Source organism: Esox lucius, chromosome 21 (assembly GCF_011004845.1).
Source record: "Esox lucius isolate fEsoLuc1 chromosome 21, fEsoLuc1.pri, whole genome shotgun sequence".
NCBI lineage: Eukaryota > Metazoa > Chordata > Actinopteri > Esociformes > Esocidae > Esox > Esox lucius.
In genome coordinates, this window is record NC_047589.1 from 18,927,403 (window position 1) to 18,953,306 (window position 25,904).

At 38.7% G+C, this 25,904-nt stretch overlaps 1 protein-coding gene across 2 annotated transcripts in view; it reads left to right on the forward strand.

Annotated features, from left to right (window-relative positions):
* Positions 1-25,904, forward strand: part of dok6 (docking protein 6) — a 64,032-nt gene that overhangs the window by 23,938 nt on the left and 14,190 nt on the right. For both annotated transcript variants that reach the window (XM_020041990.3, XM_010891203.4), the window contains 3 exons: positions 9,968-10,075; positions 16,908-17,022; positions 20,242-20,361. In XM_020041990.3, the coding sequence (XP_019897549.1) occupies positions 9,968-10,075; positions 16,908-17,022; positions 20,242-20,361 (343 nt within the window). The remainder of the gene's footprint in view (positions 1-9,967; positions 10,076-16,907; positions 17,023-20,241; positions 20,362-25,904) is intronic.

A 25,904-nucleotide genomic window follows, 5' to 3' on the forward strand; every position in this document is an offset into this window, starting at 1 on the left:
GTGGCGTTGCTGTCTGTAGGATTCCCATAATTGTGGTCTGTTTTGGTTTGTTAAATAGCAGAATGTTACATCATTGTTGCCAAACACTTTAACTGGAAATGGTTTCCAGTTCAAATGGTTCTAAGTAACAAAGCTTCTATGTGAACATGTATATACGTATCGTTTGCAATGATACAGGGGCTACAACTTCTGTGAAAGGCGTTATGTGTTAGTTCCACAGGGCAAGACAGTGCAACAGCCTTCATTTAGAGGTTTATATTAAAAATGTAAAAACAAAAGTACACTCCAGTTATTCCATGCACATATAAACAGCGTGTGCTCCGGCTGGGTAGAGGGTTTGTTACCGCTGCTGGTTTCAAATATTTTGGCCTGAGCTGCCTGAAACTACTGTAGCACTTTCAATCCTGTTTTTAAAGATACCTCAAATATTTCCAACCTGCTAATTTCAGTGCAAGTGAGCTAATAAAACACAGGTAATTCACCAATACTTGTGCAAAAAAGTAGATTGATGACTTTATCAGGTTAAAATTGTGAATTAATTTCCATTTGATGCAGGTTAACGCCTGCAAAAAGTATAGTGTCACTTTATTTGTACATCAACCATTACTTATTTTCCTTCTTCTTTCAATAGCAAAAGTACATCTCCAGCATTGAAAATATTATTAACAATTTTAGTTCATGATTAGATTACTATGTAAAATATATGAAAATGAGAAGCTCCATCTTTTGCATATTTTCAAGGCACTTCTGTGAAAACCCACATTAATTATCAAAACAATAATAATAGCACAAGAACACAAGATTGGTTAGTACTTGATATGCAAAGGATTGCATCTGAACAAGGTATAACTTTTTCTGCACCAAAGAAGTAGAAGTTTTGTGTATTAGAAGAATTTAGAGCAATAGTGAATGTTTTAGATTGTGTGAATATAGGTAAAACAAATATACAGCTCCGAAAAAAATTAAGAGACCACTTCCTTTCCAAAAATGTCGAAAAGGAAGGTTTGAGTGAGGAATAGAAGGGTTAAAATTAAGAGACCATTGCAAATTGAACACTTCTGTTCCTCACTCAAAACTTTCCTTTTCAACTTTTATGGAAAGGAAAGAAAAAGGTGCAGTGGTCTCTTCATTTTTTCCGGAGCTGTACACAGAGGATATACAATGGCACTACCCACTTTCAAATTGTTCAGATTTTGTTGCCTTACAGCCTGAAATGAAAACACATAAAATCTGACTTCTTTCAGCTTTATGACATAGAGTAACCCACAATGTCCAAGTGAAAAAAAGAAAAAAGTCTGAAAATTCACTGAAATTAAAACAGTAAAATACCCTATTTGGATAAGTGTTGAGTGTTACTCAAAGGTAACACTCTCCTGAGTTAATACACGGCGGAACCAGTTTTTGCTTGAATTACTGCCTTGAGTCTCTTTGAATACGTCTCCACTAACTTTGTACACCTAGACTGTGCAATATTTGCATATTCTTCCTTGCTAAATTGTTCAAGCTCTGTCAAATTGTGTGGTGACCACTTATGGACTTCACTCTTCAAGTGATTCCACAGATTCTCAATGGGATTAGGGTTAGTTCGGTGCACTGACTAGGTCACTCAATGTCATTCACCTTCGTGTCTATCAACCACTGTATAGTTACTTTGGTGTTGTGCTTTGGGTCATTTTCATGTTGAAACTTCCTGGCAGATAGCTGCAGGTTCTCCTCAAGAATATGTTGGTATTTTGCACTGTCCATTTTCTTTTCCATCTTGACAAGTGCTCCAGTCCCTCCTGAAGAGAACATCCACACAACAGGATGCTGCCAAAAACATACTTTATGGTAGGCATGGTGGTCTTGGGTGGAAATATGTGTTTGGTTTTTGCTGGACAAATCATTTTGCATTCAGGTGAAAAGGTTGAATTTTGGCCTCATCTGACCACAGCACCAATTTGGCTTTGGAATGTACAATGTGCTTTTTGGCACAGCTCTAAATAGATTTGCTGTTGTGTTTTTTTCTTGCCGACCTCCCATAGAAGCCAGATTTGTGGAGAGCTTGGTCACATGGTCACATGCACTCACTGATCAGTCTTTGCCTGAAGCTCCTTCAAAGTTGCCATTTGCTTCTTGGTAGCATCTCTGACTAGTCTCCTCCTTGCCTGGTCATCCAGTTTGGAGGGACGGCCTGATCTATGCAAGGTCTGGGTGGTGCCATACACCTTCTTAATAAGTCTTATCTGTGCTCCAAGGGATAGACTAATATTTTTATATCCATCCCCTCACTTGTGCCTTTCCAAAACTTTGGAAAACTCAACAAGTTTACAATTGCATTTCTAGGCAAGGGGAGGTGTTCACTTATCCAAATAAAGTATTTTACTGTTTTCTTTCCACTTGATTATTGTGGGTTACTGTGTGTAACCAAAGACTGAAAAAATATAATTGTATGAGTTTTCATTTCTGGCTGTAATGCAACAAAAGGTGAATGTTTTGATAGGGGGGGGGGGTACTTTCTATACCCACCTCATTTACAATAAAATACACGGTCTCTATAGATTGTCCACACACCATCGAACATTTGTAGCTAAGAAATAAAAAGGTAAATGTCCTTGAGTGCCCCGGTTATAGCCCTAACCGAAATCCAGTGGAATGTCTGGCCATGATGTCCATTAACTCTCCCCAAGGGACTTTACTTGAATTGTTTTATTAATGTAAGTGCGCTAAATTGGTAGAGATCCACCTATACTGTTGTATGCGAGTTGCTTCCACCAAGTATAAACTGAGGGGGGTGGAGAATTATCCATTTATGCTGTTCAAATTTCTAAAAACAAATCCCAGATAATAATAAGATAATAATAATACCTGTGTGTATATCAATGAAATGCAATACACCAAATTTAAATGCATGAAAATTGAAGGAACTGACCAAAGAAAATAGACATTCTACAACAATATTGAACCTAATTTGTGTTGTTTATTTGATAGAGCCTTTTTTGTTAATCTTAATCAAGTGTGTCAATCATTTTGGAGGTGACTCTGCTGTATTATGTCCAGAAATTAAACAATACATCTTACTTCACATCATTCTGATGAATTTTATCACTGTTACTGTGGGGTTCAGTACATATATTCAATATACCACTGTCCTTTTAATACCAATCCAGATATCAATGTTCTGCAATGGGCTGTTTCGACCATTGTTAACTCTGTTATCATGTAACTCTATTAACTGACATTGTTTCGGATTATCTGGATTTTCATGTTGAAATATTGCATCAGATTATATTAAAATGAGTGTTGATATAGTTGACAATAATGAAATATCAGTAAAAAAACTGAATGTTTCTGCAGGTTTACATTACTTAAAAAACATTTAGCATTCAGACTTGGCCCTGACTATATGCTTTTTGAGCGGGAGTGTCATAGTTCAGTTTGGTGAAGTACAAGATAGTACTGTCCCCGATAAATATCAGCTGAAATGTCCAGGGACAGTGCAATACAATATTACCCCTGGCAATGATTAAAAAAAATATTGTGCTTCCTTTTCAAATCAAACTTCCCTTTCTGGGAACATAAATCAGTTCTGGTCTCTTCTCAACATCAGATGTGTCCTCTTACACAGCACCTGAGAAATAATGGATGTTGTTACTGTGAGTACACCTGACTTTCTCTCTGAGGTTTTGATCATGTTTCAATATTGAACGCTGTTCTTTCCAGAACAGAACTTCTGAAAGGGTTTTCTATTTTTACCTGATGCGAGATTAGTCATATACCTGAAGCTGGCTGTCACTGGAAATAATTGTCATGTCTTTAGTTGGTGATTCAGCCCATTCGGTAGCTGAGTGATGTTCCAATGGGGGAGTTGGCTTCTGTTTTATTGAAAGACCAGACATCTTCAGTAAGGTCTGAACTTTCCTTGGTGTTCTGAGAAGTCAAAGGAAGGGTTAGCATCAGGGGCCACTTACAGGAAATTACAGTTTCGACAGTGACATTATCACGACTTAAAAGGTGATTTCGCCTCTTTAAAGGAGCACTTTTACTGCCTCTGTCCCCTCTGTCCTGCACATTTGAAATATAATTGGAATATTTCCTGTGATAAAGTGGTATTGTGTGCACTAAAAGCATTCGTTCTTGAAAATAACAGGTTACCTACAAACTGGACTTGTTGTTTGTTATACACATGCACGCATCCACTTACACGCATGTGGCCTTGCCACGCACGCAAACACAAATAAACCACACATACTCGCTGCTCCAGCTGCTTCCTCAGGTGGGTCCTGACAGAAACATTAGACATCCCCAACAGCTGCCTGCCATGTCTCCTCTTGTAATGAATCCAGACTGTGCACATTCAGCTACACACAGATATGCATGCACGCTCACAGGCCAACATACGTGCCTGCCCCAGATGTGTTCTGTTGTTTTCTGATCAACTTGAGATCATGCTCCGGAAGATGTCGCTGGGACAGAACTAATACCAGCAGAACAGTTAGGAGGTGGTTGAAAATATGTTATAAATCGTTGTCATCTCAGCACCTTCAAGCCATCAATTATAGCCAAGTAACATTTTACTGTGCCAGTTTATTTTCAATCTAAAATGCCTGTGTCCTCTACCGCATTTGAATGAATGCACCATCCTGTAGACCTAGTCAGTCCAAAATTAAGATGTCATTGGTTAGTGATCATATGCAATTGGCTGCCATGGCTAAATATTTGCACACTATTTTACCTGTGTTCTGATTTGAACTTTCTGCAAAGCAGAGTGTTATGATTTGGAACATAAGTGAATAGAAAGGTCTGGGCTTGTCATAATGACAGGTCAGGGCTTTTAGTGATTAGTCAGCCATTGAGATTTCCGAGTGCAATCAGTGTTCTCGGCCTCTGAGAGCTGAACAGGAAGCTCCAGCACATCTTTAGCCCCTGTTGCGTGTTGTGAGGCCGGTCAGTGCTGATGAAAATGTAACAATGGGATTGCGTTTTAGTCTGTGCTTTTGGTCCTAGTATGCCTTTCTAAGCCGTAATTCTTCATGTTTTGTATAATTGGTTTCTCTCCACACTGAAATCAATATAGTGAAATGGTTTACCTTGTGAAGATCTTGTTTCAAACTCCTCGGTGCTTGTTTCTACAATAAGGGACTAAAGGTCCATGAAAAATACAATACATTTTTTTAAACCTCTTAGAGACAAATGGGAAAAGGTTTATTTGTTTTAAATGGCAACATAAAGTTACTACAGGACATTTCTATGGGGTAATTTGTCACACAGATTTACAGGGAGGATTGAGTAGTTCATATGAGACTGTGCTTTCATCCTCTAGTAATCAGATCACACCTGAAAGAAAAGACACTGATTGTACTTTCACAACATTTTGTGTTTTCTTGATGATTATTTTGTCTGTCTGGGCGATGAGGCTGTCTTTGTTTTCAGCACATAAACACACACAAACACACACACAGACACACACCCTCACACAGGGTCTTGTTTCAGCAGTCTAATTAGTTACATAGTCTAGAAGCTTCAGAGGCTCATTCACCTGCATATAATTAAAATCAGTGTATGAGTCTTCCTGAATAAGAAACGCTGCCAAGAATAGTTCCTCCCTGACAAAGCAGTTGACAACTGTGAGCAGGCGAAATTAAGCCTTTCCCGTCATACCTTTTGTTCTCATAAACGCTGTAGCTATCTGTCTGAGCCTGCTTTTGTCGTGTTGTAATGACTTCATCTTGACACTCTCATTGTGAATTACTTTGTGTGAGAGAGGAAATGAATGGTTTGGTTTTGCCTCTGAGGAGGGATTTTAAGAGAGCAGTTGATTCCATTTCAATATAAATAGTTGATACTGGAGATGTAGGATATGATCAACTGACCAGACATCTAATTCTTACCCATTTGGGCTTTATTGTAGTGAGTTGTTGTTGTTTTTTTCTATTTCTAAACTATTCAGGAAATAGCTTGGCTATAATTATTGACTTCGGCCTCATTTGTGTCCTGATTAATATATGCAGAAGGGAGAAAACAATAGATACAGCTCATCATTTCCTTAAGTGTCCCACACCACATTAAAGCATTAGTTGTACCTCTCTCTCTTCCTCTCTCCATTGTATTCTGTGTATAATAGGCATGAGCCTCTCTTAAATGGCCCTGAGGTCCATCAGTAGGAACAGAACAGATAAGGACCCAGGCAGGAATCCACTCCAGTCAATTACCTGGAGTGCCAAGTTCAGGCACTGTGTTCCTTTTATGAAGTACAACAGCTGAGTAAACAAATTAATCCTGGATACACAATCCCCCACAACGACGATGCAGGGAGAGATAATCATATATCATATAGATTAAAATCAGCTACCTATCTGAGACAGGAAATAGAAAGATCCTCTCCTTCAGGATGGAATCCCTAGATAGTGACCTAAGAAGTTGCGGTTGTCTCCTGTTAAGTGCGCTTCAGATTGGTGTACGTTATGTTTTAAGTGCACTAAAGTTTTTGACTCGAGCTCCAGTTTCCCAGTTGTCCCAATTTCATTACATTGTTTTCAATAACTAACCAGTAACTGCGTGCTTCATTTAGATGTACTATATTATAAAAGTCCTATAGGAGGGGACAGTATGGTTCTTTTACATTTAAATCCCTGTATTGCATTTACCTTGAAGGGGACAGGACACCATTTTGGCTTGCCTGGTCTTTCCAGATTCCATACAAGTATTATATTAGGATAATAAAGTGGAAGGATGCCAAGAGGTCTGTGAGCCTAGCTCATCAGTAAGATATTAAGGAGTAAAGGATCACACAGAGGACGTGTGACATGTTTAAGGACTGACATCTCAGAGTTACAGTCAATCCCACAGCATTGGATAATGATGTGAAAGGTTATGATAAGGATTTTAGCTGTCAGTGTCTGCTCTTTTATGGATAATAGGTTATGGATGTACTATTAGAAACTGTACAGGAATGAGATGTCTAGGTGTTGATTCTTCTTAGTTTCTTTTTCAGTGTGTCTTTTGAAATATTGAGAAAAAACAAGACATATATTTTTATGCTGAGAAAGACTTATAGAAAGACTTACAGAAAGAGGGACAGAGGTGCAGAAGGTGCAGGAGCAGTTTTGAAAGGGAGTTTTTGAGGCTCTGTGAATATCTTGAACTTCTTTTGTGTGTGTTTGTGTGGATGATCAACAGAGTTCTGGGTCCCAACAGGGGTGCATGAACCACACTTTGGTCAGTCAGTCCGTGCTTAGTAAGCCTGAGTAGTAAGCCTTCAATGAGAAACGCGAAAACAAAGGAAGCTATACTCTTAGGCAGCTCTACCCTCTCAGACGAGACAGACGCAGTGCCTTTCAAAATTATTGGGAGAGCAAGCAATATTTTCTGCTTTTGTCTCTATAATCCCAAAGTTTACATTTGAAAATACTATGAGGTTAAAGAATGAGCTTTTACGTTATTTGAGTGTGTGCACATATTGGTTTCACCATTTTTGTACACGTTATACATAGTTCCCCTATTGCAGAGGTGTAAAAATACAAAGTAAAAGGACTAGGCTGTGTTCACCAGTTTTGGGAAGTTCCTAAGGAAGAGCTAAATGACCAGGTGAACAGAGGTCATAACAAACGAGTGACCTTAATTGATCATTTACATTCTTCCTCTTTATTTAATTGATCACTAGTTAGTTATGCACTCTCTTAACTGGGTTGCTTAGATCTTAATTAAATACTTCCCTCAAGTGGTTAACACAGCTGAACGCACCTGTGTACCTTTACTTTGTACTTTTTCCCCTCTGCAGTGCACCAAAAGTAATGGGACAGATTCATATAATGTCCAAATGAAGCATTTATGTATAGTATTTGTAAAGCAACAATTGCTTGATGTCGATCTTCTTTGCTGATTCTCTGCCAGGCTTGTACTCTTTCCATCTTCTGTGGTTCATTTTGAGATATTTGTGTCATAAGTCTCCATTTCAGCATATGAACCATTGAATTTGATCTTTTTGGCCCTAAAAATACATCCTTGTTGCTATGGCAGTATGCTTGGGGTCATAGTTTTGCTGTATAATGAAGTGCCATTCAAACGGTTTGAGGTCGTTCTTTCAGATTTTTCGAGCCTGATAATATTGTTGTGGACAGTTATTGTCCTCTCTGCTCCCAAAGTTGACCGGCACTACTCTCCAAAGAAAAACTTGTCAAACCAATGGTTCTGGTGCCCTGAAATAGGGGAACTGTGTATAGTGTGGTGAAACCAATATGTACACAAAATAAAATCTTACCGTCTTTAATCTCTTAGAAATGAAGTTTAATTTCTAATCTACACTTTCGGGGTACAGAGCCAAAAGAAAGGCACGGTGCTTACTGTTACGTTGTGCAGGGCAGTTTGTCACATCAACGTTTGTGTCTTTATACATGATAGTGATATTAGTGAAGAATTTGTGTGTCTATGTTTCTCTGTGTCAGGTGTGCATTTGTGTATACATTTGTAAATGCCTCTGTATGTATTCATATTGATGTGTGTTTGTATAGATCCAAATAGACATTGCATCGAAAAATCTGAATTGCTAATAAATGAGTGCACAAACAACCCAGTTTCAATTGACCAAAAGGAGTCTGGATCCAAACATTCATATCCTCACGTAGAAATAATGACACAGCCTGGTTGGAACGGCTAAAAAGTAGAGTTACTATTGATTTATTTGTTGTTTTTAATACAAATGTTTTAATAAAAACCTTTCAGTGTTATGTAATAAAAATTTCCTTGACAGTTCAGGTTTCGGTTTTGCTTGGCTGTGTAATCAGTCTATTTGCAGACTTCAGATTTCTGATGGTTTTCAGTTTTGTTTATTACCGTCTCCATGGTTTCGGCTTCTGATCAAGTTATCCTGAAACTCATCAGAAAAAAAACATCAAAAACGTTGTTCTCTATATTTTCTTACTGTATTTCAAAATAACATGAAATAAGCTGGTTTATGAATGTTTGCTGGATAGATCAACATTATCCATAACATGCAACCATCTTAAAAGATAGGGTAGAATTTATGGGATCCTGCTGCTTCCTGTGAGTCAGCCATCTCAGCCCAGATCTAAATGATCACCTGAATCTTATTATTACAAAAAAAGGATTACAACAGAATACAAAAAAGCATAGTTTCAAACACAGTTCTGGAAATGGATGTAGTGTGGATGTAGTCTTTCTATTCTGTTCAGTTTACTTTGACCACGAGAAAATGTATTTGATACTGCCCCATGTGGCAGCAGCATGTCATTGAAAGTTTTCAGTTGTTACATGTACATGCCTACCTCTTGAACCTCACTACTGCTATCCCTGCATTTGCACCTTGCACATTCAATTTGCCTCTTTGTTCATTTGTTACATATACATCTGCTATCTCTGAATCCCAGTTACACATGCTACCTTACTCCTTCAATTTCTCTCCATTGCACATTTAGAATGCCATTTAGGATGATACCACTTGTAACATGCACTATACTTAATACTGGTACATCTTCTGCCCTCCTATATTTGCCTTAATTGCACATTTAGATTTGCCATTTATACTGCATTTGTCTTCATTGCACATCTATACATTCCACCTATAATATACATATACTTAATACTTGTAAATATTTGCGCATTTTCTGCCCTCTTCTATTTGCACTTCTGGTTAGACGCAAACTGCATTTCGTTGTACTGTACTTGTAATGTTCAATGACAATAAAGTTGAATCTAATCTAAGCACACAAGTGTCAGCCGGGTAACTGTGGATAGCTGATTTAATGTGTCAAACAGTGCTATTTGACATGTCTTCATTGAGCTCAACAGCAATCCATTCTCTGTGTTCTCTGTGGTTTTTGGTTATTATGCTGTGGCCCAATGGTTCAGCTTTTTTGTTCTACATGTTTTATCATGGTTTTGGAGGGGATCTGATGGACATGAGAGTTTTGCTCTATGTATGTTCTCTGCTGGGGTTCTGATGGTTGTGTTCTACATGTTTTCTTCCCAGATCTTCAGGAGGTGTTGGCTGGTGTTTAAAAAGGCTTCCAGTAAGGGACCTAGGCGGTTAGAGAAATACCCAGATGAGAAGGCAGCGTACTTCAGAAGCTTTCACAAGGTAAACACCATTTTACATTCGTAGATGTCACGTTTTGTCACAATGCTATTTTGAACATTCATTTTGGGGCTGATGTCCAACTGAGATTCTACTAAATGCATCAAGAGCTGGGGAAGATTTGGTTTGAAGTGCATTACTAAGGCTTAAATACATGATACCATCTCTAAAGAAGGCAAATAAATAGTAGCTAAACCTTTTTTTAATATTTTGATGCTACCTATTATTTAGTTAGCATTGCTAGCGTTTTTTAAAGTTTTTTTTCTACTAAATATTAGCCTACTTCAGCAATGTTGTCGTATTACCAAGGCCCTATAGTGCAATTTAGACAAACCAGCAATCAACCCGTTTTAAATCATCAACATTTCTGTTCATCAATATGACCACGCAAGCTACTGAGTGACAGAGATGCAATCCACGATCTCTTTTACAATAAAAAATTCAACCCTTTTTTCCTTTCAGTCACTTATTCACTTAATTGGACGACAAAGTCATTAGTTGTCTGGATAGAAAGGAAACACCCAGTAGACAGATTTTAGCCTCAGAACAGGGACATGCTGACATTCATTTGTGTGTCCCACTACTCATCACAATTTAACAACTACCATTAATGTTAATCTAATAACAAACCTTAACGGCCATTTCACTGCAAACAATAACACCAAGCATTTGTACTATTACACACAATTCTGAGGAAATTGTATTACACACAATCCGTCAAAAACTAGATACTTTCTCTTCCTCCGGTGCTACTCACAGGGTACAGATATTGCTTTTAAGAATCCATTAAGGCACATTTTGCTGCTTAAATCTCATTCCTCTGGGGCATTTTACACACTTTGAGGATGATAATCTGGAATAAAACATCACTCTCTCTCTCTCTCTCTCTGCCTCTTATACGCTGACAAAATACCCCAATTAGGCCTCATTATCAGTGATGAGGCAGATGATGTTAAAGTGCGTTACATGGCTCTGCTATAACGTGGGGAGAGGAGATGGAGCCCTAGATGAGGCTGACTTGCTGGGAAACTAAAGCATTTGATGTGGATTGGCTCTTTAATGCGTGACTATACTGAAGGCCTATGCTGATTTGCGATAGCTGCAGAAGGCACGCGTAATTGATACTTTCGAGGACACCTTTTATTGCTTTGTGTGGTTTTGTTTGTGTTTTTAAGTTACTGTTCATACCCCAATGCTTAGAGGGTTAAGATGCAGAACAGTTGAGTCAGGGCAGCATCCGTCAACAGGAGAGAGGAACTTAAGGAATAATGCAAGGATCTGTTTTGAATAAACTGATTTTTGTAATGCAGCATAGCATCAAAGCGTATACAGGTGTGAAAGCATATAAAATACACCCCCTGCAAAGGTTTGTCTTTTTTATATGGCGGTATTTAAACAATATTTGTCATTAAAGTAAATAACAAAAGTTAACTCTTAAGAAATAACTTAATGTAGGCATTTCTGGAAGCTGCCTATCTTATTGACTGTTTGGAATAAATGTTTGCACACTTTTCCAAATACCCCATTTTCAGTAGTTTTGTTGGGCATCCTGTTTTTTTTTCTGATGACTTCAGTTTATATATACAGCTCTGGAAAAAATTGAGAGACCACTGCACCTTTCTCTTTCCTTTCCAAAAAAGTTGAAAAGGAAAGTTTTGAGTGAGGAACAGAAGCATTCAATTTACAGTGGTATCTTAACTTTAACCCATTTGTTTCTCACTCAAAACCTCCCTTTTTGATTTTTTGGGAAAGAAAAGAAAAAGATGCAGTGCTCTCTTTATTAATGTAGTTCAAGTTTGTGGGGTCCCTTTCACAGCTGAATCTTACAATTCAACATTCTTTGTGGCAAGAGATGCCTGTAGATCCGTTGATGTTAACCAAGGATTAAGCACGTTTGAGTGTCTTTAGGTTGGCTATTGGGCTGAATTTATTGAGACAGTCTGTCCTAGATGGCTTGTTAGTTGTCTGGAATTTTCACAATTTGTGAATTATCTGTCAGACACTGGGGTAATTGGCGTCAGCAGTCTTTCTTCTGGAGGTAATCAGAGAACAGTTTTGATCTGGTAGATGTCAGATTTCACTTGGTTAACACCAACCCAAACCAAGCTTTCTATTGATTATGTATGGATGGAACCTTTGAGATACTCTAATAATTGTCAATCAAGTAATTATTTGATTGTTCCACCTAATTTCACATTTTGCAATTTGATGGGATGATACACATAGATTAGATTATAATTTAATGCATTAGTTATTGCTGAGTAATTTTTCTGATATATCTGTTAAAAGTCAGTTACATGTCCATACAGCATGTATAAATATGTTAAGAAATAAATTAAATACAGATTTTCAGGTGGTGTACATTCCCACAGCATTGTATCGAGTGTTAACCTCTCTAGAGAGGTCTGCTTCACACAGCAGATGAGTGAGGTGTGAATGCATGCACCAGTGCACCTGAAAATGCTTCTCCATAGTGCTCCCCAGTGCACCTGAAAATACGTCTCTTGAACCACCCACACAAATTTGGAAAGGTCCATAAGAGTGCCTCAGAGAAAACACGCAGCTTCACTGATTCATAAAAAAACAACAGCAGATTCGTTTTTTCTTTTTTTTACTTTTTTTTAAGTGATATGGTCTACCCAGCTAAACGACTCTGAATATTCTGATAAAGGAACCACTCAATGTCTCACTTGTTTACTGTTTTAGCTGTCTGTGTACGTCAAGAGTCAGTCGCAGCCAAATACCGTGCCAGTGGTTCCTTTTCAGTCGGTCACCCCATACAACACTGTATGGTTTGGTGCTCATCTAGTACGCCAATCACGCCTTGAAAAGACCACTATAAGCCTTAGGCTCACCATAAGAGCTGTCTTCCAGGTGCTATAAATACCAGCCCGAATATCCTTATTCTTTGCTCTTTGTCACACTGAGCAGAATGATTATAGAACTCAATATTGGCAGCCTGGCTGCAATTTAACTCTCTATGAGCTAAGGCTTTGTACCATGTCATATTTTTTTGCTTGTGTTTCTGATTGTTCTTCCACCTTTTCAGCCTGGTTAACTGGCTAGTAAGATTGTTGGCAAACACAAGCCGGTGAATTCTGCTACTGACCCGGGTTTGCAAGTAAGCACATGCTCTGTTAACATAGGCTCAAACACATTTTGGTGTTGTTTTTTTTTGTCACTGGCTCATGCAAGTTTTTGTCTTGTTAATGGGACTTTGGTCTCGCTTGCATTGTCATTGTTGTAGTGAAACCACTTATTGTCTTCTTCCTTTTCCTGTCAATAAGGAAGCCTGTTGGCACCATGTATAAGATCAATCAAAACAGACTTGTTGGCTGGGATTTACCAAACTCTGGCATTTCCTGTACAGAATTGGACGTCTTGAGCAGCACAGCACCATCTTAGGTTTAACCTGGTGCAGCCAGAAAAGGATGAAAAGGCATACTTGGATTAGTCTGTTTCCTCTGAGGAATCGATTGGCACAACAATTGTACTGTTCAATACTGTGGAGCTTTGGAAGGTCCGGTTTCCGGGGCTGCTATCATGGCCAAGGAGGTTTTCATAGGAGAAAGTCAGAGGTTGGAGGAGATGCCCTGGTATCCTGTACGTCTTAGAAAGGCTGGGGGAAGATGTTACCAAGCGGGGTAAATGTCCACTCTACCACATTGTTGGCGATGTCTTCACTGTTTCAAGAATTGACTGTGGCAGAGATTTGTGCTATGGCGAGCTGGGCATTGCCTCATTAATTTTTTTGTATTTTTTTTGCCTGAATGTCACAGCTCCCATCCTGGCAGATAGCATGCATTCAACTGGATCAGATGAATAGGTGACCCTGGGTTACTGTGTAGCTCTTGTAGAGAGGGAATTCGTATGGGCTACAGTATCTTACTTTGGCAGCATGTTCTGAGAGGAAGAAAGGGGGAAGATTTGGAGAAAAAGACAGAAGAGAGGGAACGTGCGAAGGAGAGAAATGAGAGGAGAGGACTGTGGGGGTGAGGACAGGATGAGAGGGGAGGAATATGGAGGTGAGGGGAGGATGAGGTGAGGTTAGGAAAGTGTCAGGATAACCACACATGCTTAAACAGCTTCAGTGTTGATTTGCCGGGGCTAGCATGTCTGTTTAATTTTGTTCCTGAGAGAAGATACAAACCCCATTCACTTCATATTCGCTTCCTCACATAGTTCTGCAAACAGATGATATAAATGCTACTTCCTGGATAATGAATACTATGGTTAAAGTGAAAAATTACATGTTCCGTCTCACCGGTCACGATGGCTTCACATTACATAGTTTGTCCACCATTGTGGCAGTCAGTATAAAATGCTGGTCATAGTATATGGAATTTATTTCACAGAAATCTTATACGACATAAAAATCTGCATGTCAACCCTGATCTCTAAAATATTTTCATAAGGCATGTGCACAAACACGCACATGCACACATGCGCACATATACACATTATACCCCAACATGTGGGCAGTGAGCCCACCTAATACATTCTATCAGCAGGCATTGTGCCCACAGTTTCCTCTGAGCAAGCTCTCCACAATGAAGTAATGGCTCTTATCTGTCCAGCAGTGAACAGAGAGCAGATTGTTGAATAAAACAGCCATATAAATGCACAAAATATTCAATTAAATGTAATCTTTTCTCTTTGTTGTATTCAATCAATCCTGGAGTTAACGTGATTTAGGAGCTTTTGAATCTGGTCCTTAAGTGTCAATTCGATCAGTGGTTGTTTGCAAAGTGAAGCACAATCACCAATGGCTCCTATGGGTTTGTTTTTTGTTCGGGTCAGACCTATGTATATCCAAACACATGTTTAGTACACTGAGTTGATTCGTGCATGAACATTTAAATAATTATAAACCATTATAAACCATTACCTATACAGTTAGGTCTGGAAATGATTGGACACAAGTTTCGTTATTTTGGCTGTTTACCTAAATATATTCAAGTTACAGTTAAATAATGAATACATGGGCTTAATATGCAGTATCTCAGCTTCAGTTTGAGGGCATTCACATCCCAATTGGAGGATGGGTTTAAGAATGAATGCTCTTTAATATGTAGGATCCAAAGTTATTGAGCAATTGACTCAACTGCCTTTTCATGGACAGGTGTGGGCCATTCCTTCGTTATTTCATCACCAATTAAGCAGGTAAAAGGTCTGGAGTTGATTCCAGGTGTGGCATTCACATTTGGAAGCTGTTGCTGTGAACCCACAAAATGCAAACAAAGGGGCTCTCAATGCAAGTGAAATCTATCTGCAAAAGGCTGCAAAAAATATATCAGAGAGATAGCAGGAACATTAGGAGTGGCCAAATCAACAGTTTGGTACATTCGGAGAAAAAAAGAACGCACTGGCGAGCTCTGTACCACAAAAAGACAACAGTGGTGGATGATGGTAGGATCCTTTCCATGGTAATGCAATCACAGCATCCAGCCAAGTGATCAACACATTCCAGGAGGTAGGCATATCATTATCCAAGTCTACCATAAAGAGAAGACTTCACAAGAGCAAATACACAGGGTTCACCACAAGGTGCAAACCATTTATAAGCCCCAAGCATATAAAGTCCAGATTAAACTTTGCCAAAAAACATCTAAAAAAGCCAGACCAGTTCCCGAACAGCATTTGGACAGATGCATCTAAAATCAACCTGTACCAGAATGATGGGCAGAAAAAAGTATGGAGAAGGCTTGGAACGGCTCATGATCCAAAGTTTATCACATCATCTGTAAAACACGGTGGAGGCAGTGTGATGGCATGGTCATGCATGGCTTCCAATGGCACTGGGTCACTAGGGTTTATTGATGATTGGACAGAAGACAGAAGCAGCTGGATGAATTCTGAATTGTATAGGAATATATTGTTTGCTCAGATTCAGCCAAATTCAGCGAAGTTGATTGGTCGGCGCTTCACTTTACATATGGATAATGACCCAAAACGAAAGCAACCCAGGAGTTTTTTAACCCAGGAATATTCTGCAATGGCAGAGTCAATCACCTGATTTTAACCCGATGGAGCATGGATATCACTTGCTGAAGACAAAACTTAAGGCAGACCCATGAACAAACAACAACTGAAGACAGCTGCAGCAAATGCCTGGCAAAGCATCACAAAGAAGGAAACCCAGCATTTGGTGATGTCCATGCATTCCATACTTCAAGTAGTCATTGCCTGCAAAGGATTGTCGAAAAATGAACATTTTGTTTAGGATTGTGTTAATTTTTCCAATTACATTTGAACACCTGAAATAAGGGGACTGTGTATGGAAATGGTTGCAATTCCTGAATGTGTCATACAATATTTTTGTTCAACCCCTTGAATTAAAGCTGAAAATCTGCACTTCAATTGAACCATGGTTGATTCATTTCAAATTCATTGTGGTGGCGTACAGAGACACAACTATGAAATTGTGTCCAAATATTTCCGGACCTAACTATGTTTGGGTACACATTCTCTTTTTCAGTGAGTGGTTGTCAAGTAACAAATTAGACTAGTTCAAAATGACCTTTTCTTTTGAGAAGTGTAACTTAAACCCACAAATCAAACGTACATTTTTTTATTAAAATAGTTTTATCATCAATGTGGTTTATAAAAAAAAGGCTGGAATTAATATAACAGTCTTTAAAAAAGTTATTTTAGTGACACTTTCAGCTAACATTGCTTCCAAAAATGATATTCTTTTTTTTTTTTTTATGATTTCTATTTCTGGAGCGTGAATGGTTTCATTCTGATCATGACATACACAACTTAACTAAACAGTGAGTTATTGTGGATTTTCCCCTCAGCTGTTGTCTTGTTAATTTGGCTGTTATCTTCTTAGATCACGGAGCTCCACAATATTAAGAACATTACACGGATGCCTCGGGAGACGAAGAAACATGCGCTGGCAATCATATTCTATGACGAGACGTCCAAGACCTTTGCCTGTGAGTCAGGTAAGCAATGAATGAAACTCTGGGTAAAGGAGGGACACATGGAGAGGTCGTGGGATGAAGGAAGAGGGAATGACAGTGTCAGAGGTCTTTAACAAGTGTCAGTGGTCTGTAATAATAGTGTTAGAGGTCTTTAACAAGTGTCAGTGGTCTGTAATAATAGTGTTAGAGGTCTTTAACAAGTGTCAGTGGTCTGTAATAATAGTGTTAGAGGTCTTTAACAAGTGTCAGTGGTCTGTAATAATAGTGTTAGAGGTCTTTAACAAGTGTTAGTGGTCTGTAATAATAGTGTTAGAGGTCTTTAACAAGTGTCAGTGGTCTGTAATAATAGTGTTAGAGGTCTTTAACAAGTGTTAGTGGTCTGTAATAATAGTGTTAGTGGTCTTTAACAATAGTGTTGGTGGTCTTTAATAATAATGTTAGAGGTAGTGTCAATGGTCTGAAATACTAGTGTTGGTGGTCTGTAAAAATAGTGTTAGTTGTCTGTAATACTGTTGTCAGTGGTCTCTAATGATTGTATCAGTGGTCTGTAATACTTGTGTTATTGGTTTTAAATAATAGTATCAGTGTTCTGTAATAATAGTGTTAGTGGTTTTAAATAATAGTATCAGTGGTCTGTAATAATAGTGTTAGTGGTCTTTAATAATAGTATCCGTGGTCTGTAATAATAGTGTTAGTGGTCTTTAATAATAGTATCAGTGGTCTGTAATACTAGTGTTAGCGGTCTTTAATAATAGTATCAGTGGTCTGTAATAATAGTGTTAGCGGTCTTTAATAATAGTATCAGTGGTCTGTTATAATAGTGTTAGTGGTCTTTAATAATAGTGTTGCTAGTCAGCATGTGGTTTTAGTGTGTGTGTGTGGGAGAGAGAGGGAGAGAAAGAAATAGAGAGTTGTGCTGATTAAGCTGTAGCAGTGGATCTCAGGGGAGAGATTATGTGCCTCGTGAGGTGTAGTGAATTGCATCAGTCCCTTCCCTTCCCTCTCTCTATCTCTCCCTCTCTACCTCTCCCGTTCTCTTTTTCAGTCTCTTTCTCTGCAGACAAGCATTCACAGGCTCACTCATACACACACACACACACACACACCAACATTTTATTTTTCACTATCCTTCTGGGGGCCAAAACATTAATTCTGAAATGTCTGCACAAAAAATAACTTTCCATGTACTATTCGTGCATGGAGTTTCTGTTGCCCAACCAGACAGACAGACATGGAAACATATAAGGGTCAGGGGTTACATGCCCAATCCCAAACCCCTTTAGAGCACTTGCCACGCGCGGAGGGATTCACAGTCCTTTATTCCTTGCCCTCACACACACACTGAAACACACCTACACTCAATCTTTCACGGTCTCTATCCCCTCACGCTGACCTCTCATGTCCATCACTTGTGTCCTTCCCATTGTGCTACTGGGATATTGTCAGATTGTCTCCCTGTGCTTTTACTGATTTCTTTTTCCACTTCTCTCAGTTTTTTCCCTTTCCTCCTCTTTCTCTGTCCCTCTCTTCCTGGCTTTGTGTCTTGTCCTTGCTCCTCTGTGTCCTGTAATTCTACAGCATGTCTTCTCTTGTGTTGGCCAGGGTCTAGAGATCCTGCCTCACTGATGAACTGTTTGTTTCTGTGATTTTCCACTTAGCAGCTCTAAAATAGTGTGTGGGTTTAGAATTCAGACACTCTCAGGGCAGAGGACATTGGCAGAGCAAGGGAGGAAATGTACCAACATGGGCTGTATCAGTACAGTGATGTATCAGTGGGTGTGTGTGGATGAACATCCTCACTAACGCTGTGATGTTCAATCAGACCCTTTACCCTTGAAAACGTGAATGTTCCATCGTCTCAAACAATAGGTTTGGGAAAAGACCAATAAACAGCCCTGTATTCCAAACACACACACACACACACACACAGCAGCATCCCAGTACACCCATGAGTCTTTCTACACGTCAGTGACCACAGTGTCAGAACCCAGAGTTCCTTTGGGGAGAGGACAAGCAGGAAGAGACAACGTCTACCCGGTTGAATTCATTTCATAGCTCAGTAACTCTCAACCAAAAGCGACAGTCTTACTTTCCATTGTAAACCATTTTCATGTTTGGAGGGAAAACATTTGTATGCGCCAGCAAATGTCTATCTATCTGCCCTTTGAGAATGTGATTCATGAAACCATCAGCCTCCACTTAGTGTCTAATTAAACAATTCAATCGTAAACACCAGACAGCCCCCCCTCTTCCCTCATCAAGACCAAGAGTAAAGTTTCAGCTTTTAGAATGCCCAAACTGTTGTATATAGTGCCTGCCTGTGTCTCTGCCTGTGTCTCTGTGTCTGTCTCTGTGTCTGTGTCTCTGCCTGTGTCTCTGTGTCTGTCTCTGTGTCTGTGTCTCTGCCTGTGTCTCTGTGTCTGTCTCGGTGTCTTTGTCTCTGCCTGTGTCTCTCTCTGTGTCTGTGTGTGTGTGTGCTCACATGTTTATTTTCATGTGTGTGTCCATGTCTGCGTTAGTGAGAAAAAAAATGGGTGTGTGTTTAACTGATGGTGGCAGCTGAGATATTATCGACGCGTAGGAGTTTGATTACAAGATTGTAACTGTTGCTCTGAGGTAATTATTTTCGGGATGTATTCTCACAATGTCCTTAGAGATCAATCCTGTTAATTGTTTTCTACACCCATACTTCATACACATTAATGAGTTCACCGTATTTGGGATAATAGGCTATTGATTTTCTGGTGTTAAGAAGATCAGTTGATCCTACTGTGTCCCGTTGGTGTTTGCGTGTAGTCGATCTTTTCAGCACCAGAATCAACCAAAACATGATAGCATGATTCATAAAAAAACAATATCAAAATGGTTTTGTATACTTGTGGGTTAGGTTGAAGGTTTCAGGTTCGTTTTGAGGTTACAGCTAGGGGTTAGAGTTAGTTATTACACTTTGACTATTGTGACTTAGGTTAGAGTTACGTTAATATTACATATAGGTGTAGGGTTGCGGGTTTAGTATACTTTTTTTTGGACTACTAGTTATTATAGCAGGGTGTTTTTTTTTTTTTTTGCCGAAACGCGTGTGTACTCTTCTTAGTTTGTATGAAGTAAATGAAGAGGAGCATTTGTGTGTATGTATGAGTTTAACTTGTTTGAACTTTGTTAATAGCTGCATGCAGAGATGTCGTTTTGAGCTGATCTCTGGGCGCATGTGTGTTTAACTCTTATTTTAACTATTTGTAGAGCTGGACGCAGAGGAGTGGTGCAAGCTGCTGTGTGTGGAGTGTCTAGGAAGCCGTCTGAATGACATCAGCCTGGGAGAACCAGACTTGTTAGCAGCGGGAGTGCAGCGGGAGCAAAACGGTGAGTCCCCAATTAGAACCCCAGCTAATGGAAGCCATTTTGGGTCAATCCTGCCCCGAACAGCTTAGCAGTTTCATTACCGCCCTATACAGTCTGTGGCTGTGCCACTGGGTCCTCAGAGGTTTTGGGGCCGGTGAGTCCCCAATTAGTCCCTGCCAGTAGAGCCCATTTTGGGTCGATCTTTCCCGCCAAACAGCCTAGCACATGTAGGCGGTTTCATTACCGGCCCAAAAGTGTTTGTGAGGTCTGTGTGTGTGTGTGTGTGTGTGTGTATGTGTGTGTGTGTGTGGGTGTGTGTTTGTGCGTATTTGCTTTTGTGTGTGTGTTCTTGTTCCTGGCCTAATGAGAGGTGCTGTGCATCACTGGCTCTCCTCATAATGAAGCTTGTCACAGAGATGGATGAGATTATAGCCGCTGCAGCCGAGGCCATGTGAAATCATCCTCCCCACACGTCCCCCTATCCAGCAAAGAGAAAAGGAGAGAAATAGTTTTTTAAAAAAGAGGAAAGGTAGCTGTTATTAGTGATTTTCTATGTTATCAAGAGGTAGCTGTTATCAGGAGAGATCTACACAAATGACTGCATTGTTTCTGAGTGGGTGGAGGCATCTGTGAGTTTGCACAATCTAAAATGTTCGTAATGGTAATGGTCAAGGAGACTAGTTGAAAATATAGAAAGTATTGTATGGTGAAAGTTTAGTTAAGGAGACGAACTGTAACTGTAATTATGTAGACCTGGGTGTATAATTAATTACCTTCTTAAATGTGACCCATTTTGTAATTCATGGTATAGGACCATAAAAATATCATGCTAGGTCTTCCGGGTTGGCCAAGCCAGCATCAAGTTCCCAGATACTCTAAGAGCATGTGTCTTACTTCACTGTTACTGAGAGAATACTACCAGCTGGTCCTTGCAATGTGTAATTGAGCATCAGTTTATTTAGTCAAATCCTAGATCAGGAAAGCACATTCTGGAACCAAAGCATAACCTGTGTGTGTAAATTTACAATTTGGATTAGTATAAACAATGAATGTGTTATGCTGGTTATGAATAATCAACTGAAGACAATGGTCATGTGAGTGGAAACTTGAAAGTGAGAAATCTGTGCAATGTCAGGTGTGCATTTCAGTAAGAAATTTGGACAGTAGTCCTTTTGGGTATTGTGGCTGCTTGAGCATAACATAAGGCAATCACTTTAAGGCTTGGCATAAATTAAGGATTGTTTACTTGCTACTTTCATTGGATTTTTAAGTCACTACATAGTAGTAAAGAGAGGGGGTAAGAATACATGAAATGCATAGACATAAAAAATATTACAGAGAAATTGTTGGATTATCTAAACAGAGAAATTATTCATGTCTGTAGAGGCAAAAAGCTGACTTAAAGCATCTTAATGGAAAATAGTATGCTAAGTCTGTAAAATACATCACCATTACTAATAACCAGGAGTTGTTATAATACATACTGGTCCAAGGCACTAAATCCAATGAGTACAAAGTCAATGATGCCATTTTCCTAAACCCGTTTGTGTATATATGGAGTTCTAGGACCTATGTATCTTTCCCAGAACAATAATGGATAATGATTTGAAATGACAGTGAAAGTGCCTTTAGTGTTATTTGACATAAAATCTGATACTAGAAAATATACCAACTTTCTTAATGGATTTTATATTAAAGTTTTGTTTAATATTTTTACTTTTGCCTATTTTGTATCCAAAAATTTTTCTTTTATTTTATTGTTTGGGATTTGTTTTGAAAATGTGGTTATTTCAAGTTCAATATGACATCACATCTTTCCTTGTATCCAACACTCAAGAGTAGGGACAGGATATCTTCTCCAGGAGATGTGTAGGTGTGGCTGATTCCTGTTAGATATAAATATACAGCTACTATATCTATGCAAACAACGGCATGTTGAGTCCATGTAACCGACTCGTGTCTCCCAGTCCAGGTTTTATAAAGATGAATCATTTTCAGACTACAAAAATACAGACACACAATAATAGAAAGAACAGAGACATAAAGCTCAACACTCCACACTCCGTGATTAGATTTCAATAAGTGATTTCCTAATGACAGAGGAAGATGATTAAATCAAAGTTCATTTTCTCCATACTCCGAAAATAGCCTACAGGCTCATGGCACTTATTTGGGAACATTAGGCGTAATTATGAATGTGAATGTAGAATTAAAGGAGCTCACTGACAGTTGGTTAAGAGATTTGGATGAGGTCCCTGCAAACAGGACGTCCGCAACTTTCTCATTAGATTCCTTGAATACCATGTCAGGACTTTTTAAGGAACGTGTCAGGTGTTTAAACCTACATACCCTGAAACAAAATAAAGGTTATTAAGATCTCCCCAAGATGGTATAAAAAAAAATCCCTAAAGTGGTCAGAACATTGTCATGGTCCCCTGATTTTTTTAGTTCACTGGGATTTTCCAAAGAGCATCTTAAAAAAATTTTTGGGAAGGGTTGTCATGGCCACATGTTTTGTCCAGTTCCTTGACTTTTCCTTGACCTTTTGTCCAGTTCTGGTCCTGGGGACCTTCCTATTGCTGGGAAATTGTGTCATAGTGGCCTTGAGGTTCTTGTCCTAGCTTTTCCAAACCATTAAAGAAAGGAAACATTAGAAGGGGTCAAAGGTTAATTGTATTATATTCTGCCAGAATAGTTTCAAATACTGTTTGATTGCATTCGATATGGCTGCTTTTTAAAGATGACCTAACCTGTGACTTCCCTGTGGTTCTTAAGTTTACTGATATATTTGCTATTCCAAAAAGTCAGTAAAAGTCCTTTACACATTCTACACATTACCTATAATGCACCTCCTGATTGTGCACTTTCACCTCATTTAGACCTTTTTAGGAGACATAACTTACTTGTCTTTGATTAGTTTTTGTTATACTACATGTATGATTTCCTTCAGAAGGTTACCCACCCGTATAAGTCAGAATGTCTTCTATTCATCTTGTGTAGGTGCGTATTTGCTCTCATATTCATTTAGGAAAAATGTGTAAGTTCTGGTAAATTTGTACAGACAGTATCTTTCCGTATGTTTATAGGGAGTGTTTACGGTGTGTTTAGGGAATTTTGCTACCACCTGTCCTATTTGCAAGACTATTAAAATAAACATAGCTTTTTACGCTGACTCATTTACGACTGGACACTGACCTCTTCAACGCTCACTGTAAAGACGTTCTCTCTCTCTCTCTCAAGGAAAATAATAATGTATTTCGTATGAACTATGTCATATTTCTAGGGCCACATCTTTATGTCTTTAGTCTTTATCAGTTTTTTACGTAACTTCCATTTGGGCTGAGCCAAGCACGGCCTCTAAGAACTATTCCATTTTTATGTTCGTATTACTTTCTTATTACTTTTTCTGTCTGCCTCATCCTTTTTTAATAATTTGAATGAAGTTAATATTTTTAAGGAGCGGCCTTTTTATCCCTTCAGTACATGGATTTCATGCTTATGCAAGCTGGTTTGAATGATAATTCTGGATTTTAAGTAGGCTCTACAACAGCATGGACTCAAATGGCTTTTCAATGATCAAGTGGAGAAACTTATTTCAGTGACTAATACTGTAAGTCCACAAGTATAGAAGGACAAATTCTCCAAACTGCTGATCTTGGGATGCATTTGGAAGTGTCTTGGGGTGTCTTTTTTTGCATTTCAAATTATGAGTGTAGCCTACTGCAAGGTTTTAAAATGAGGATGAAGTGTTGACTACTGCAGGGTTTTAAAATGAGGATGAAGTGTAACCTACTGCAGGGTTTTAAAATGAGGATGAAGTGTAACCTACTCCAGGGTTTTAAAATGAGGATGAAGTGTAGCCTACTGCAGGGTATTAAAATGAGGATGAAGTGTAACCTATTGCAGGGTTTTAAAATGAGGATGAAAAGTAGCCTACTGAAGGGTTTTAAAATGAGGATGAAGTGTAGCCTACTACATGGTTTAAAATGAGGATGAAGTGTAGCCTACTGCAGTGTATTAAAATGAGGATGGAATGTAGCCTACTGCAGGGTTTTAAAATAAGGATGAAGTGTAGCCTACTACAGGCTTTTAAAATGAGGATAAAGTGTAGCCTACTGCAGTGTTTTAAAATGAGGATGAAGTGTAGCCTACTGCAGGGTTTTTAAATGAGGATGAAGTGTAACCTACTGCAGGGTTTTAAAATAAGGATGAAGTGTAACCTACTGCAGGGTTTTAAAATGAGGATGAAGTGTAGCCTACTGCAGGGTTTTTAAATGAGGAAGAAGTGTAGCCTACTGCAGGGTTTTAAAATAAGGATGAAGTGTAACCTACTGCAGGGTTTTGAAATGACGATAGACTGTAGCCTACTGCAGGGATTTCAAACTTAACATATTTGTTGGTCCTTGAAATTATGTCCATGGCCAAAGACCCTCAGTGTTTCTATTCCCATTTCACTGTTTTTGAGTAGCCCATTTACTGTACATTAGTAAATAACACAGGGTTCATGAAGACATTGGAATGTTACATTCAAGCTCTTTCAAGGACTTAATCTTTGCATTTGAGGAACAAAATTGTATGTTGTTATTAGCCTAATATAGAAATAAAAAAATAAACTCGAACAGTATGTAAAATATGTTTTTAAAATGCCTTACCAATTTGAAGAACAATTCATTTTTGTTGACATTTGCATTGCCATTATGCAAAGGGCATAAAAAAGAATTATAAGATAAGAATAATTAATAGTTTGGATGCATGCCATGCATAGTGATTTTAAAACCATTCTACTGTATGTTGCTGTAATAAGTATATTATTAGTAAAACCTATGTGACTGAAGCAATAGGAATAACCATTCACTAATTTTGACATTTGAGATGCTGTTGAATTAGGTTTTTAAAATGACAAAGCAACCAAAAATAAGTGGTATATTGTACCTGAATAGTTTATATGAAAAACTAAGTTGAAGTCAGCATCAGGCAAACGATCAAAATGACATTCACCCATGGTTTAGCCGAAACAAGAATAACAAACTAGCATATCACCCATCATCCATCACCTGAAACAACAGGAGAAAGTGGCTACATCTGTCACAAATCCTGATAAAAAAAAAATTACATTATTAAATAAAATATGACTGTCAGTGGTGATGGGTTGGAGAGAGAGAGAAACATGAATCATATAACACAGGCAAGGCCTACTGTTTAACAAAACCAATTTGGCGGTTTTTATTCATTTCTGTGGACCTCCCGGCAGTTCCCTGCAAACCCCTTTAGGACTGGGTACCCCGACTTGGAAACCATTGTTCTACCTCACAAGCCCACTCAGTACATTAATGGCATCTGTCAAACAGTCTGTCATAGCATTCTCCCTAACACCCCTGACATAAGCCTCTGATGATTTCTGCGGGACCTTTTTTTGTGTAATTCGAGAACACTGACTTACACTTCATATTTCACATTTACATTCTAGTCATTTATCGGATGTTGATATCCAAAGCAACTTAAAGTTAACCCAGGAATAATTACCAAACCATACTCAGTGATAGCTATCAAATAAGATAGTGCTA